This window comes from Rhinoderma darwinii, chromosome 2, assembly GCF_050947455.1.
Source record: "Rhinoderma darwinii isolate aRhiDar2 chromosome 2, aRhiDar2.hap1, whole genome shotgun sequence".
Lineage (NCBI taxonomy): Eukaryota > Metazoa > Chordata > Amphibia > Anura > Rhinodermatidae > Rhinoderma > Rhinoderma darwinii.
Window position 1 is genome coordinate 429,109,406 of NC_134688.1, and position 16,951 is coordinate 429,126,356.

General features: G+C 43.0%; 1 protein-coding gene across 1 annotated transcript; it reads left to right on the top strand.

The window, feature by feature from the left end:
• Positions 1–647: 647 nt before the first annotated feature.
• LOC142743528 (polyubiquitin-C) lies at positions 648–3,649 on the top strand. Its single transcript, XM_075854386.1, has 2 exons — positions 648–750; positions 2,153–3,649. The coding sequence occupies exon 2, from the start codon at positions 2,159–2,161 to the stop codon at positions 3,530–3,532; it is 1,374 nt and encodes a 457-aa protein (XP_075710501.1). The 5' UTR covers positions 648–750; positions 2,153–2,158; the 3' UTR covers positions 3,533–3,649.
• The last annotated feature ends 13,302 nt before the right edge of the window (positions 3,650–16,951 follow it).

The following is a 16,951-nucleotide window of genomic DNA, read 5'->3' on the forward strand; positions in this document are numbered from 1 at the left end:
AAACTGCTCCATTTTCTCCTTCTACCAGTTGTGATAAACCTGCTCCGATGTGTATTAGTTATATGGTCACATTTACTAAAATACTGTACACTCTCTGGGCCTAAAAAATAGTTCTCCAAATAATTTTTCTACTCTTCTGTAACTTATGTCATTGGGACAATTCATTTTTACAGTCGGTGGACATTATCCTGGTTTCACAACATTCTTTCAGTAAACACAGAGAACCAGGAAGCAGGAAACCGACATTACTAAACAGCCGGGACATCTAGAAATTATCTGCCAGGCAGCCCCAGCAACAACATTGCATCACATCCCACCAATCAACGCACGCCAAACACACGCCCCTTCCAAAGACCGGCTAGAATCTTCTAGAGGTCTCGGCGTCAGTCTACGCCCCTTCAGCATAGTATCCCTCCGCGCTGATTTAACGAATGGAGTAATAAATGGTATATGAACGGTAATTTTAACTAACAAACTAGTTTAACAAGTCTCTATTGAATTGATTTCATCCTACAAAGAAGAATCTTTTCTTTTCGGAGTCGTACGTGTAATTGCTACCTCGCCCTAATCCCGGGAGCTATGTTTTCTTTGTCGCGCATGAGCACATTTCTGAGGTGGTGGTGAGTCAGTGCTAGGGTTATAAATGAGAGGCTTGTGACGCAGTTTCCAGATATACACAACAGCAGCTGAGTGTGGAAGTTCGGAACGCCATACAACGAGACTAGTTTTATTATTCTAGCCTGATAGGAGGTAAGCGCAATATAGTATTTATTTAAATATTACGGCCTTTTTGCCGGAAAATATAAGCTAAAAGTACTGTTTATTCGTTTTTTTTCCCGGTTGAGCGGGAATAGCTTCTGTCCGGAAATGAATGTTGTTAACTTTATATGTGGAGAAATGAGGTCGGAAGCCCTTATAAGCGTTAGATAAAGTGTACATGTTGTCCTATGGTGTATTTTGACTCGAATTGCGGCTTCTTTGTTGCCTCAGTTTGGGTGTGAGCCATTCTGACTGGGCGGGTTGTGTTGTAAAGCAAAACGCTGTAAAGTTCTGGGGAAATTTGTGCCCGTCATATGTGCTACGTGTATTAATATTGAGGCTTCCTTACGACAGCTCGTACACTTTATCGTTGTCGGTATGGCTAGTCACCTGCACTGTGGTTTATTTTAATAAATGTGCTCACTTGCCGAGAATCCTAGGCTAGCCCAGTCATGTTTAATCCTTATCTTGTAGACTGCATTGTCGCACCATTTGTATCCTTGCTAGTCGATATATAAAATTGTTAGGCGTTGCCACTAGAGCTGTGTATCGCTCAGATAGTATTCGGATTGCTTTTAATTCAGTTAGCTTAATTGCTAAATCTAATTGTAAAGGGTTATTTCCACTTTGGTTATTTATGGCATACCCACAGGCTATGCCACAAGTGTGATGGTAGGAGCAGCATCTATCTCCAGAGGGGCTTACACGACCCACATCCGGCCTGGTGAGCAGCTGCCACATCCCGAAGAATGAATAGTGAGGTGGCTATTGCCGCCCTTGATTCCTATGGGAGTTACATAGTCAGGCAAGCAGGACTACCCCTCCATTCATTCTACATTGTAGTTTATGGGAGTTGTGTATCAAACGACAGTTGACATAGCTGCAGTCAGTTGACATAGCTGCAGTCCTGTGGCCACCTCTTCTGGTGTGCAGAGAGCCGTTAAGAATCCCAGAAGTGGGACCCCCACCTATCAGACATTGTTATGGCATATACTATAAATTTGCCATAAATGCCTGAAAACGCCTTTAAATTTTTTTTTTTTTTACCATGGGTGTTGTACAATTTGATGACTTGGCCCTTTTTTTTATTTTTTTCCCTTCATTTGTAAACTTGCCTGAAGGAGCTGGAGTTCTCTGAAAGCTTGCATATACCTTTATTGGCAAACCATAAAAATATCATGCCTACAATACTGGTCTTTATTGACAGAAGTATTTAACGTTGCATTACTTTGCCCCCAAACAAGAAAAGGCTGTGCATCCCTGCTTTTAATAGACTTGGAATGCTGGGAAGATAAATCCACCTATTGTGACAGGCTCTACTTGTAATAGTCTTTTGTTTTATACTAATGCTTGCTTCATAATGACTTAATTCATTTTAATTTTCGTTCCCTAGGTCAGGATGCAGATATTTGTGAAAACCCTGACTGGCAAGACCATCACCCTTGAGGTGGAGCCTAGTGACACTATTGAGAATGTAAAAGCCAAGATCCAAGACAAAGAGGGTATTCCACCAGATCAGCAGAGATTGATCTTTGCAGGCAAACAGCTTGAAGATGGGCGTACCCTTTCAGACTACAACATCCAGAAAGAATCCACCCTCCATCTTGTCCTACGGTTGAGAGGTGGTATGCAGATCTTTGTAAAAACCCTGACTGGCAAGACAATCACTCTTGAGGTAGAACCCAGTGACACTATTGAGAACGTAAAAGCAAAGATCCAAGACAAAGAGGGTATCCCACCAGATCAGCAGAGATTGATCTTTGCAGGCAAACAGCTTGAAGATGGCCGTACTCTTTCAGACTACAACATTCAGAAAGAATCCACCCTTCATCTTGTCCTTCGTCTGAGAGGTGGTATGCAGATCTTTGTAAAAACCCTGACTGGCAAGACCATCACGCTTGAGGTAGAACCCAGTGACACTATTGAGAACGTAAAAGCCAAGATCCAAGACAAAGAGGGTATCCCACCAGATCAGCAGAGATTGATCTTTGCAGGCAAACAGCTTGAAGATGGGCGTACCCTTTCAGACTACAACATTCAGAAAGAATCCACCCTCCATCTTGTCCTACGGTTGAGAGGTGGTATGCAGATCTTTGTAAAAACCCTGACTGGCAAGACAATCACTCTTGAGGTAGAACCCAGTGACACTATTGAGAACGTAAAAGCAAAGATCCAAGACAAAGAGGGTATCCCACCAGATCAGCAGAGATTGATCTTTGCAGGCAAACAGCTTGAAGATGGCCGTACTCTTTCAGACTACAACATTCAGAAAGAATCCACCCTTCATCTTGTCCTTCGTCTGAGAGGTGGTATGCAGATCTTTGTAAAAACCCTGACTGGCAAGACCATCACGCTTGAGGTAGAACCCAGTGACACTATTGAGAACGTAAAAGCCAAGATCCAAGACAAAGAGGGTATCCCACCAGATCAGCAGAGATTGATCTTTGCAGGCAAACAGCTTGAAGATGGCCGTACCCTTTCAGACTACAACATCCAGAAAGAATCCACCCTTCATCTTGTCCTACGTTTGAGAGGTGGTATGCAGATCTTTGTGAAAACCCTGACTGGCAAGACCATCACGCTTGAGGTAGAACCCAGTGACACTATTGAGAACGTAAAAGCCAAGATCCAAGACAAAGAGGGTATCCCACCAGATCAGCAGAGATTGATCTTTGCAGGCAAACAGCTTGAAGATGGCCGTACCCTTTCAGACTACAACATTCAGAAAGAATCCACCCTTCATCTTGTCCTTCGTCTGAGAGGTGGCTGTTAAACCATAAGACTCTTATTCCATATTGCTATTTCTTTGTTGCGCTGTATTGTTTGGTCGTATGCTGCAGTCACAAATCTGTAGACCTAAATAGCTAAATAAAAATTGTTGCACAGCAAATGTTTGTGTTTTGTAATAAAGTACTGTAATGGGCTTTAACCTTTTCCCAACATTTGACGTATCCATATGCCAAAGTCAGCTAGGGGAAGTATGGAACGGGCTCACGGAGTGAACCTGCTCCATACGATGCCAGCTGTATGTTACAGCCGACACTTCAGAGTAACGAGCCCGATCCCGTTCGTTTAACTCATTAAATACTGCGGTCAATATCGACCGGAGCATTTTAATCGTTACAGGGGGTCGCCCCCCGCAGCGCAATTGCGGGAGGCTGATGGCTGCCTGGGGGCCTAATGAATGCCCCCAGGTCCGCCATCTTTGTGCTCCTATTAAGCTCTGCAGGTCAGAATCACGATATACTGCAATACATTAGTATTGTAGTATATCATGCAAGCGATCTAACGATAAATTTTTAGTCCCCCCTAGGGTACTTCAACCAGTGAAGTCTTGGTTTTTTTTTATGTAAAAAAAAATTAACGTTAAAAAAAAGCCCCATTTTCCCTAATTGGTATCGCCGCGTCCGTGAAAGTCTGAACTATTACAATATATCATTATTTAACCCGCACGGTGAACGCCGTAAAAAAATAAATTTGTAAACTCCAGAATTCCTATTTTTTTGCCACCTAATCTATATGAAATAAAAAGTGATCCAAATGTCACATGTACACTAAAATGGTATTAAAAACCTAGAGCTTATCCTGCAAAAAATAAGCCCTCATACCACTTAATCGACAGAAAAATAAAAAAAAGTTATGGCTCTTGGAATTTGGCGATACAAAATACACTTTTTTTTTTTTTATACGTAAAAGTAGTAAAATACAGAAGTATATTTGGTATCGTTGTAATCTTATTGACCCGCAGAATATAGCGAACATGTTTTAATTGCACAGTGAATTCTGTAAAAATTACGTTAAAAAAAAAACAATGGAGGAATCGCTTTTTTTTTTTTTTTTCTACCCCACAAAAAATTCCCGATTTCCTAGTACATGATATGGCACAATAAATGGTGCTACAAAAAACTACAACTTGTCCTGCAAAAATCAAGCCCTCATAAGACTATAGTGACAGAAAAATAAAGAAGCTACGGCTTTTGGAATGTGGGGAGGAAAATACGAATATGAAAATCTGAAAAAAGGGCTGCGGTGGGAAGAATTGGACTCTGGTGAAATGACGGCTTTTAATTTAAGAAACGCAGTTTCATATGTAAAAGGGTATGTTCACACTAATTACGGACGTAATTCGGGCGTTTTTGCCCCGAATTACGTCCGAAAAATGCGCCTCGATAGCGTTGACAAACATCTGCCCATTGAAAGCAATGGGCTGACGGTTTGTCTGTTCACATGAGGTGTATATTTACGCGCCGCTGTCAAATGACGGCACGTAAATAGACGCCCGCGTCAAAGTAGTGACCTGTCACTTCTTTGGGCGTAATTGGAGCAGTTATTCATTGACTCCAATGAAAAGCCGCGCCAATTACATCCGTAATGGACGCGGCGTTCAAGCGCCTGCACATGCCGTTACGGCTGAAATTACGGGGATGTTTTCTCCTGAAACTGGTTTTGGTCATCTGATTATAACATATGTGCACAGCTCATTCCAAGAGCTCAGATACTGTACTAAGCGGTGTACCTGCTTGATCATTACATGGTCAGGGTAAGGTTTTAAATTCTGGAAGTTAACAATTAAGGTTAATTCATTGACTTGAAAAGATACTGAAATTTAAGAATTGGTACACAAGGTTTTTTTTTTCCTTTACATGAGTGAACTTAATTTGCTGTATCAAACCCTTTCAGATGCCTATACAGAGAACATGAAACTTTCAATTCTTGTTTAGTGTGACAAAAAAATCTGAAATAGGTGGTATCAGGATGTTCTCCAAGTAACTTAATAAATCCATCTTCAGTAGACAAACACCGGTTCCTTATGGTAATGAACCAGGAATGTGGAATTGTTTTAAATTGCAGGTTTTGCGTTCTGAATATACCGGTTTGATTTTCATTATGGCCTCGTTAACACCTGCGTGTTTTGTTATAGTATATGCAAGCCAGAAGTGAAACAAAGGGTCGCATAGGTTGGATACACTGCATAAAACTACACGGCGTATCTAACCTAGAACTCGGGGAATTCTGGCTTAAAGACAGTATCAAATTGTGCAGATTTTTGTATGCCGTCGCCACTGTGGAAAGAGCAGAAAAAAAGCTAATACTTAGAGGCTCTGTGACCACATAAGTGCCCTATCTTGTACATGTGACTGGTGCCATAATGTAGATTACAGCAGTGGGTTTTATTTAGAAAAATGATCTATTTTCACCAAGTTATGACCTATTTTATGCTAATGACTTTCTTAACCCCTGCCTGACATTTGACGTATCCATACACAAGTCGGGTAGGGGAAGTATGGAGCGGGCTCACGGAGTGAATCCGCTTCATGTGTCGGCTGTTACAGCCGACACTTCAGAGTAACGAGCTGCATCGCGCTCGAACGTGATCCTGCTAGAGACCGCAGCATTTAAATTGTTAAAGAGGGGGGTGACCCCCTCTAACAGCTCATCGCGCCCCCCGCAACGCAATCGCCAGTGGGCGATGTTTGCTACGGCTGCCTGGGGGCCTAATGAAGGCCCCCCCCCCCCCCCAGGTCCACCATTTTTGTACACCGGCAGGGCTTAATAGATGCCTGTCAGAATCACGATCTACTGCAATACATTAGTATTGCAGTATATCGTGCAAGTGCTCTAACGATCGCTGGTTGAAGAGTCCCCTAGGGGGACTAATAAAAGAAGTAAAAATGAGTTAGTTTTTTTTTTTTTTTTGGTGTAAAAAAATTAATTTAAATAAAATAAATATTAAAAGTTCAAAAAACCCCCTGTTTCCAATTTTCCCCTAGAGCATAGTAAAAAATAAACAAACAAACATAATTGGTATCGCCGTGTCCGCTAAAGTCTGAACTATGACAATATATTATTAAACCTGCACGGTGAACGCTGTTAAAAAAAAAATATATATATTTTGGTCTCCTAATCTCCCACAAAAAAATGAAATGAAAAGTGATCAAACTGTCTCATGTACACCAAAATTGTATTGAAAACTACAGCTTATCCCGTAAAAAATAAGCCCTCATACCACTGAATCGACGGAAAAATAAAGTTGTGGCTCTCAGAATTTGGCGACACAAAATAATTTTTTTTTTTATACTTAGGTTTTTACTTGTAAAATATAGAAAAAAAGCTATATAGATATATATTTGGTATCGCCGTAGTTGTATTGACCCAGAGAATAAAGTTATGTTTTAATTGCACAGTGAATTCCGTAAAAACGGCTTACAAAAAAAACCATGGAGGAATCGCTGGTTTTTAAATTTTCTACCCCACAAATAATTTCTTTCCCGTTTCCTAGTACGTTCTATGGCAAAATAAATAGTGCTACGAAAAACTACAACTTGTCCTGCAACCAAAAATCCAGCCCTCATACTACTATATTGACGGCAAAATAAAGACGTTATAGCTTTTGGAAGGTAGGGAGGAAAAAACGAAAATGAAAAAGGGCTGCGGCGGGAAGGGGTTAATAGACAACTGGGCGTGTTTTTACTTTTGATGCTGTCAAAAGAAGTGTATGGTGCTGACCTATCGGCGTCATACACTTCTCTCTGTGCACAGCTTGGAACCTCTACAGGCCGTGCCTGTGTTCGCCAGCACTTTAGGCTTCTGGCCAGTGGAGCCAGAAGTGATGCGGGTTACTTCCGGTTTTCTGTGGCTGGCGGGGAGATAATGCTCACCATTGGGGCCAGAAGTGGGTGGAGTCTTTAGATTCCGTTCTTAGAGCTGTGTCTTGGTAGGATCTACTGCAGCTCTCCAGCTTCCTGGTGTTTGGAGATGGAAGCTTCACAGTGCTCTGAGCCCAGTGACACTTGACCAAAATGCGAGACTGGTACACACTGATGGGGTAAGAGGGGGGCCTCTCTGCAAATATTATCCTTGAAAATATTTAAGTTAGCAGAATCCTTTCTAGGTTCCCTCGCAGCGGTACAGCCCAAGGGGGATAGACAACCAGAAGGCAGATTGACCTGATGACAGAGGAAATCAGGGAGAGTGGAGTCTGAATCAGAAAGTTTACACTCTGACAACAAAACTATGGGGTGTCCCGGTAATAGACCTGTTCTTGAGTAAATCGAAAGGTGGACTGTTTATTTCTCAGGATTTCTCAAGGGGTTTGGAAGCTTTCTCCCAGTCTTGGGGAAAAGGCCTGTTGTATTCCTGTTCCCCTCAGGTTGATTCCGAGAACACTGAAAAAGATCAGAGGATTCTGCAGAAATAATTGTGATTGCTTATTTTTGGCAGAGAAGGGTCTGGTTTCCATGGCTTTGAAAAAGATCAGTAGCAACCCCATGGGTTCTCCCGGATAGTCACTCTCCTGTCCCAGGGCCTAGTATTTCACCAGAGGTGAGAAGCCTGCACCTGACTGCATGGCTTTTGAAAGGCTGATTCTATGGAAAAAATAGGCCTGTCTGATTGGGTTATCGAGACTATTCTAGACTTCTAGCCAGTAGGAAAAAAGGTCACCTCAGAGATTTACCTTTAGAACCTGGAGAGCCTTCTGAAAATTTGTGGACAAACCTGTCGCTATCGTTGAGGGTCCGGGTATCCCTTCAATTTTAGATTTTTTGCAGGAAGGCTTAGTTAAAAATCTTAGGCCCAGCACCTTGAGAGTCCAGGTTTCCACCCTTAGTGCCCTATTTGAAGCTAGGATATCCGAACACCCTTGGGTTGAAAGGTTCCTGAGAGCAGCCTGTAGACTCAGACCCTCTTTAAAAGTAAAATCCCTCCTTGGGAACTCAATGCCGTCTTATCGGCCCTCACTGAGCCTCCATTGAGCCCATTAAAAAATAATCTGTTACGAATATTTCCCATAAAGAGGATCTGTCACTAGTCTAGTAATACCCTATCCCCCTAGCTAATCTAATAGGTGCTGTCACACTGATAATGCTGCTGAAAATTGTGTCCCAAAGCGTTTATTATTTTAAAAGTTATGTTTTTTTTTTTTTTTTTACTAAATATGCAGATGAGGCTATACTAGGCAAGTGGGTGTCAACACCAGCGATTCTCCTGAGATGGAGCCACCTCTCAGCCTCTGACGCTGTCCTATCAGCATGAAGCTGCTTCACACAGTGTGAAAGACTGAGGCTGGAGGGAAGAGGGATCACTTCAAATAGTCATATCTCCGGCTGTGGACCATCTAGATAGAACATTGTTCTGGTGACGTGAAAGATGAGGTTCTAGCTGTGGAACAACCTGAGGTATCACCAGTTGAATACACAGTCGGGAATGGAAGCTGTATACTATATCATCACGCTGTGTTGCTGGACTGGGAAGAGGAGAAGCTGTGTGCTGATTGGACAGCGTCCTACAGAAAACAGCAAAAAAATAATGCCAGAATCGCTATATTATTATTTTTTTTATCACTACCCCTCCAAAAACATGAAATAAAAGGTGATCAAAAAGTCGCAATGTTCCCCAAAACAGTACCAATAAAAACTACAGCTCGTCCCACAATAAAAAAAAGCCCTTACGAAGCTTTTTTTGACTGAACAATAATATAGTTATGGCTCTCAAAATAAGGTGACAAAAAAAGAAATTTAAAAAAAACATTTGTCATTGCCGTAATCCTATCAACACGCAGAATAAAGTAAAATTGTAATTTACAGCCCACAGTGAACACTAAAAAAAAAAATAGAATAAAAACTGTCAGAATTGCTTGTTTTTGGTCACTTTGCTTGCCAAAAAATGGAATAAAAAGTGATCAAAAAATTGCATGTACCTCAAAATGGTACTAATGAAAACTACAGATTGTCCCGCAACACAAGACCTCACACATCTCTAAGTAAAGAAAAAAATAAAAAAAGTATCTGGCACATGTAAGCTGTGCGGAGAACATCAGGGCATAATAATAGGGTATAATAATGCAGTAAATAAATAATCCGCAGATATGTGGCCGGTGTCGCTCTGATAAATGGTGCCCAATCTCGCTCTGCACATTTTTTGTCATCATATTCTGAGAGCCCCCACATTATAAACTTAAATACCAGCAAACCCTCAAACAGAACAACTACTAAGCTAAATCTGCGCTCCAAAAGCCAAATGGCGCTCCCTCCCTTCTGAACCCTACAGCATGCCCAAACAGCAGTTTACGTCCAGATATATGGCATTGCCGTACCTGTGAGAACCTGCTTAACATTTTATTAGGTATTTGTCTTCGGTGGCAGAAACAGAGCACAACATATTGTGCACTAAAATAGCATATCAGTGGAAAATTTCAATTTTCACTTTGCACCATCCGCTGTGCATTAATTTCTAATGAAAAAACACATGTGGGGTCAAAATGCTCACTACACCTTGCAAATGCCTTAAGGGGTGTAGTTTCCAAACTAGGGGTCACTACTTAGGGTTTGTTTTACTATTTGATCTCAGAGCTCTGCAATTGTGGGCCAGTGCTGTGAAAATCACCAAAATAAGCCTCAAATGCGCATTGTGCTCTTCACTTCTGAGCCCTTTCATATGTCCAGGCAAATGATGAGGGGTGTAGTTTCTAAAATGGTGTCACTTCTTGGGGGGCTTACACTGTACTCTGCTACCTAGGGGATTTGCAAATGCAACATTGCACCCAAAAACCAAGCTAGCAAAATCTACATAACAAATAGCGCTCCTGCCTTTCTGAGCCCTGCCGTGTGTCCAAACAGAAGTTTATGACCCCATATGGGGTATTGCCGTAATCAGGAGAAATTGCTTGACAAATGTTGGTGTGCTTTTTTTTTTCCCGTATAAAAATTGACAATTTCCACGTTTTGTCAGAAAAAAATAAATGTTCAATTTCACAGCATAATTCCACTAATTTCAGAAAAAAAAAAAGTGTGGTCAAAAGGCTCACTATAACCCAATAAATTCCTTCAGGGGTGTAGTTTCCCGAATGGGGTCACTTTTGGGGGTTTTGGTCCCGCACGGGCTTTGCAACTGCAACATGACACCCGAAAACCATTCCAGCAAAACTTTACCTCCAAAAACCAAATGGTGCTCCTTCCCTTCCGACCCCTGCCGTGTGTCCAAACAGCAGTTTATTACCACATATGGGGTATTGCCGTAATCGGGAGAAATTGCTTTTCAAATATTGGGGTGGTTTTTCTCCTTTATGCCTTGTAAATATTGAAGATTTCTACAGTTTATTGGAAAAAATTTGATTTTAATTTTTACATCCTAATTCCATTAAATTCAGAAAAAAACCTAAATTCCTTGAGGGGTGTGGTTTGCCAAATGGTGTATTTTTTTTGGGGGGGGGGGGGTTTCCACCATTTTGGCACCACAAGACCTCTTTAAACCTGACATGTTCTATTAAAATATAGGTCCCAAATATCCACTAGGTGCTCCTTTGCTACCGAGGGCTGTTTTTCAGTCCATTACCACACAAGGGCCACGTGGGATTTTTCTAAAAACTGCAGAATCTGGGCAACAAATATGGAGTTGCGTTTCTCTGGTAAAACCTTCTGTGTTACAGAAAAAAATATTAAGACAGATTTTTCTGCAAAATAAAATAAAATTTGTAAATTTCACCTCCACTTTGTGTTAGTTTCTTAACCCTTTTGGATTTTCACAGGAATTTTCTAAGTGCTGTTCCGAATACTTTGATGGATGCAGTTTTTAAAATGGGGTGTTTTTTAGGGTGTTTCTAATAAAATAAGGCCGTCAAAGCCACTTCAGAACTGAACTGGCCCCTGTAAAAATAGCCTTTTGAAATTTTCTTGAAAATGTGAGAAATTACTGCTAAAGTTCTAAGCCTTGTAACGTCCTTGTAAATTAAAAGGATGTTCAAGAAAACAATGCTGGACAGTAAGATGATGACTTCTGGCCGCAAGGAAGAGGAGCGTAGGCGGCAAGAACCTGCTAGATGAGCAGGAGCAGGTAATTTATGTTAGTGTATGATGTCCGACTGTGATACAGTCTGCTGAGCCCTGTATCTAATCCTATCATGTTTGATACGCTCTGCTGAGCTGCTGCATCTAATCCTATCGTGTGATACTGTCTGTTGAGCTGCTGTCTAATCCTATCATTAGATACACCGCTAAGCAGACAGTATCACGAATCTGTCTGCTGAGCCCTGTATCTGATCCCATCGTGTGCGATCATGTCTGCTCAGCCACTGTATCTAATCCCATCATGTGCGATACTGTCTGCTGAGCCCCTGTATGTAATGGTGTATGGTAGTTGGCAGAGAAGCGGCGGCGTGTTCGAATCCTCCAATGATCTGTAGATAATGGGTTTATTTCTATAGTTTTTTTCTTTTTTTAGTGTTCTTTTATTTTTTAGGAGGAGAAGGACCGCGCCAGTCAAGAGTGAAGACCTTGAGGACCGCGCCAGTCAAGAGTGAAGACCTTGAGGACCGCGACTGTGGAGAGCAGATCCAGACGACAGCGGTCCAAGTGAGTTCACAGAAAGTAAGACAGGTCCAAGGGAGTTCACAGAATTTTAGAGAATACATCTAGAAAAACATAGAGTGAAACCCACATTGGTAACACATAACAAACAACAACTTTCAGACTTGCCTCCAAATGGCGTGAAGGTGGTTACTGCTGCTCTATTCACACAACCGCCATGCTATTACGTGTGCAACACCTCCTTATGTGCGACAACTTTCCTCCTATACACTCTATTCATGTGGTACAGGTTTCTCGTGGTCTTGGGGCTATGCACAAAAGTGCACCTATGACTGCAAGTAATCCAGACCATGTCATGTCAAGCAGCCACTTGACAGCTGTAAAATGCCAATTATTATATGGTCTGAAGGAGATTTCCATGATGGGGGTCTTTTGATCCCTATCATGTATAATTACAAGTTGATGCTTGTTTTCGGTCTGCCATGGTAAAACTTTGCTTCGTGCGGCAGATCTTTGTGAACTGGAAAAGTAGCAGAGTGGCAAGATAGGGAATGCATTTTCCGCAAGCTAACATGTTGCACATATTTCACCGCTTGAAGGGGATAAAACCAATTATAAATTTTTTATTTCATTCTTCTATAGGAAATATTACTTTGACATGCCACATGATTGGCAGTACCGTTGTGAAATACAATATGAAGGTCCGGTCAGATGATGAGACAATGCAAGGTGTTTTCGCCTGCTGCTAATTAGATTGTGATTGCCGTTGATGTCTGCGTGGTTTCACCAGCAATGTTTTCTCTACAGACTATTTGAGTCACGGACTACAGTACACATTTCCATGTTCTCTCCTAACCAATTTAAATGTCTTTTACGCTTTTTTTCTTCCATTCTTTTTAATTTTTATGTGTTTTTTCCTACCAGTCACTGGCTTTTTTATGTACAATTTATATGTGACTACAGAACAAAATAATAATTATTTATGTTCTGGATGTAATTCATATATTTGTGTTTGTTATGAAAGACATTTTATGTTACTTTGCAATCCACTTAGGGTTTCATCAAATTTTCTTGTCTTTCATTCCATATCTCTATTCCAGCACAAATACTAGTAATTTTGGATAAATCACACAAATCTGCTCTACCAATGCCATGGAGATGGTGAAACTGTCTGGCACTGCGACCATTGACTGTTTTGCAGTGATATAGTGGCGGTAAGGCAGCTGGCCAACAGGACACAAGTCAATGTCTATAGTTCGTATAAGTACCTGTGGCAGCTCGGACAGCAGCAAGGCAGGCTCGGCTGGGACTAGGCAGCAGGTAGACGTCAGGTGAGATGGAGCAGGTCAGACGTAGAATACAGCACGACACGACTTTGGCACAGCACAGTGCTTGACAGGATAGTACGGAATGCCAGGAACAGACACAGGAACACACTAGGAGACAATTGCATAGACAGACTAGGGAAACAAAAACAACGCTCAGACATAAAAGCAGGGGACTGGAGCCCTCTCATAGTCCAGGGTACTCACGGGTTCAAGTTCATCAGAAGTCCAGTGCGCGCGCGCTGCCCCTGTAAGAGAGGGCACGAGCGTGCGCGAGCACTCTACGGGATCTGGCTGAGACGAGTGGACGTGAGCGCTGGCGTCTCCTGAGGAGGAGGCCGGGGCCAGCGCTTTCCGACGCGTGGCTGTGGCTTTCAGGGGGAGGTTGGAGTGATGGCCCGCAGCCACGGACATTACAGTATCCCCCCCTCTTACGCCCCCTCTTCTTGGGACCAGAGCGAGAGAGAAACTTTTTCAGAAGAATAGGAGCATTGAGGTTCTCCTCTGGCTCCCAGGACCTCTCTTCAGGACCAAACCCCCTCCAATCCACCAAATAAAAATTATTTCCTCTCACTGTCTTGATGTCCAAGATCTCCTTAACCTCAAAAGGTGTCCGAAGGTCCGCTGGAGGCAACCGCAGGGCTAGGAGTCTTGCTATAGCTGTTTAGAACCACCGGTTTCAGGAGGGAGACATGGAAGGAGTTGGGATCTTGAGGGTAGGAGGCAGCCAAAGCTTGTAGACGACAGGGTTGATCTGCTGAAAGATCTCGAAGGGTCCAAGGAACCTGGGAGCAAATTTGCACGACGACACCTTTAGTCGGATATTTTAGTCGGATATTCCTAGAAGACAGCCAGACCTTTGTGCCAGGAAGAAACTGAGGAGGTTCTCTTCTCCTTGTGTCAGCCTTCTGCTTCATTCAGTCGACTGCCATTAATATGGAGGATCGAGTCTGCTGCCAGATCTGCAGCAAGTCTCTAAAAGCGGAGTCAGCCGCTGGTACCTCGGAAGCATCGGGCATCGGGAGAGGAATTCGTGGGTGCTGGCCATAGACAAGGAAGAACGGTGTATTCCTTGTAGGCTCGCTGGTGTGATTATTGTAGGAGAATTCCACCCATGGGACCAACTGCACCCAGTCATCATGCTGCTTGGAAATGAAGTGGTGTAGGTAGTTCTCCAAGATCTGATTGATCCTCTCGACCTGGCCATTGGACTGAGGATGGTAGGCTGAGGAAAAGTCCAACTTCACACCGAGGAGTCCGCAGAGGGCTCTCCAGAACTTCGAGGTAAACTGGACCCCCCTAGCAGACCCAATATTATGCAGCAAGCCGTGCAGGTGGAAGATGTGTTGGATGAACAGATTGGCCAGCTGAGGAGCAGAACGAAGACCGGTCAGAGGAACGAAGTGGGCCATCTTCGAAAATCGGTCCACCACCACCCAGACAGCACTGCATCCAGCAGAGCGAGGCAGGTCTGTAATGAAGTCCATAGCTATATGCTGCCAGGGAGCATTGGGCAGAGGCAATGGCTGGAGCACACCAGCAGGTCTGGTGTGAGCGGTCTTGTTGGCTGCACACACAGAACAGGAAGAAGTCCATAATGTCCTTGGGCAGCGTGGGCCACCAGAAATGACGAGCGATCAGATCCCGGGTCTTACGGACCCCTGCGTGACCTGCCAGTCTAGAGGAGTGTCCCCAGCGGAGGATTCTTCCACGATCAGCCAGGCGCACAAAAGTCCTCCCTGGAGGAATGTCCCCAACTTGCAGGGGATTGACAGAGACAATGCAAGACGAATCAATAATGTTCTGTGGAATCTCTGTGGTGTCCGCCATCTCGAAAGACCTGGACAAGGCATCGGCCTTCACATTCTTGTCGGCCGGGTGATAATGGAGCTCAAACTGGAACCTGGTAAAGAACAGTGACCACCTGGCCTAACGAGGGTTCAACCTTTGGGCCGTCTGGAGGTAGGTCAGATTCTTGTGGTCTGTAAAAAATTGGCTGAGCTGCGCCCTCCAGTAGATGTCTCCACTCTTCCAGAGCCAATTTGATGGCCAGTAACTCCCGATCCCCAATCGAGTAGTTGCCTTCTGCGGAAGAGAAGAAATATCCACATACTCTTGACTTGCCCTTGGGACCTCTCTGGAAGAGGAGTGCACCAACACTGACAGAGTATGCGTCCACCTCCAACGAGAACTGCAGAGAAAGTCTATTAACCCCTTCCCGACATCCGCCGTATATATACGGCGCACGCCGGGTGGGGGAATATGGAGCGGGCTCACGGGCTGAGTCCGCTCCATAGAGCGAATCTGTCGGCTGTGTGTTACAGCCGACACTTCCGGGTTACGAGCGGGATCGCCCTTTAGCGCGATCCCGCTTGTTTAACCCGTTAAATGCCGCGTTCAATAGAGATCGCGGCATTTAAATTACTAAAAACAGGGGGGCGACCCCCTGTAACGTCTCAACGGCCCCCCTGCGGCGAGATCGGGGGGAGCCGTTGGTTCACACGGCTGCCTGGGGGTCTGACGAAGTCCCCCAGGTCCGCCATCTTGGTACTCCTAAGAAGCTCTGCCTCCGGCAGGGCTTCATAGGAGACTGTCAGAATCACGATATACTGCAATACATTAGTATTGCAGTATATCGTGCAAGCGATCTAACGATCGCTGGTTGAAGTCCCCTAGGGGGACTAATAAAAAATGTAAAAATTAGTTAAATAAAGTTGTTTTTTTTGTGTAAAAAAAAATAAAATATTAAAAGTTCAAAAAAAAACCCTTTTCCCATTTTCCCCCTGGAGCATAGTAAAAAATTAAATAAATAAACATAATTGGTATCGCCGCGTCCGTAAAAGTCTGAACTATCACAATATATGATTATTTAACCCGCACGGTGAACGCCGTAAAAAAAACAAAATTGTAAATGCCAGAATCTCTATTTTTTGTTCACCTAATCTCCCACAAAAAATAAAATAAAAAGTGATCAAACCGTCACATTTACACCAAAATGGTATTATTAAAAACTACAGCTTATCCCGCAAAAAATAAGCCCTTATACCACTTAATCGACGGAAAAATAAAGACGTTACGGCTCTCGGAATTTGGCGAAACAAAATAAATTTTCTTTTTTACACTTAGGTTTTTACTTGTAAAAGTAGTAAAATATAGAAAAACCTACACATATTTGGTATCGGCGTAATCGTATTGACCCATAGAATAAAATTAATATGTTGTTTTAATTGTACAGTGAATTCCATAAAAATGGCGCGCAAAAAACCATGGCGGAATCACTGTTTTTTTCATTTTGTACCCCACAAATAATTTTTTTCCCGTTTCCTAGTACATTATACTGCAAAATAAATGGTGCTACGAAAAACTACAACTTGTCCCGCAAAAATCAAGCCCTAATAGTACTATATAGACGGAAAAATAAAGGCGTTATGGCCTTTGGAAGGTGGGGAGGGAAAAACGAAAATGAAAAAGGGCTGCGGCGTGAAAGGGTTAAGGCTATTGAATGTGGACTCTGCCTCGGGAGTCCACATCTTGGCGTTCATACCCTTCTTAGTAAGGTTAGAG

Bases quoted from the DNA above. Each gene is read 5' to 3' on its own strand.
- LOC142743528 (XM_075854386.1), top strand. From the start codon at position 2,159: ATGCAGATATTTGTGAAAACCCTGACTGGCAAGACCATCACCCTTGAG.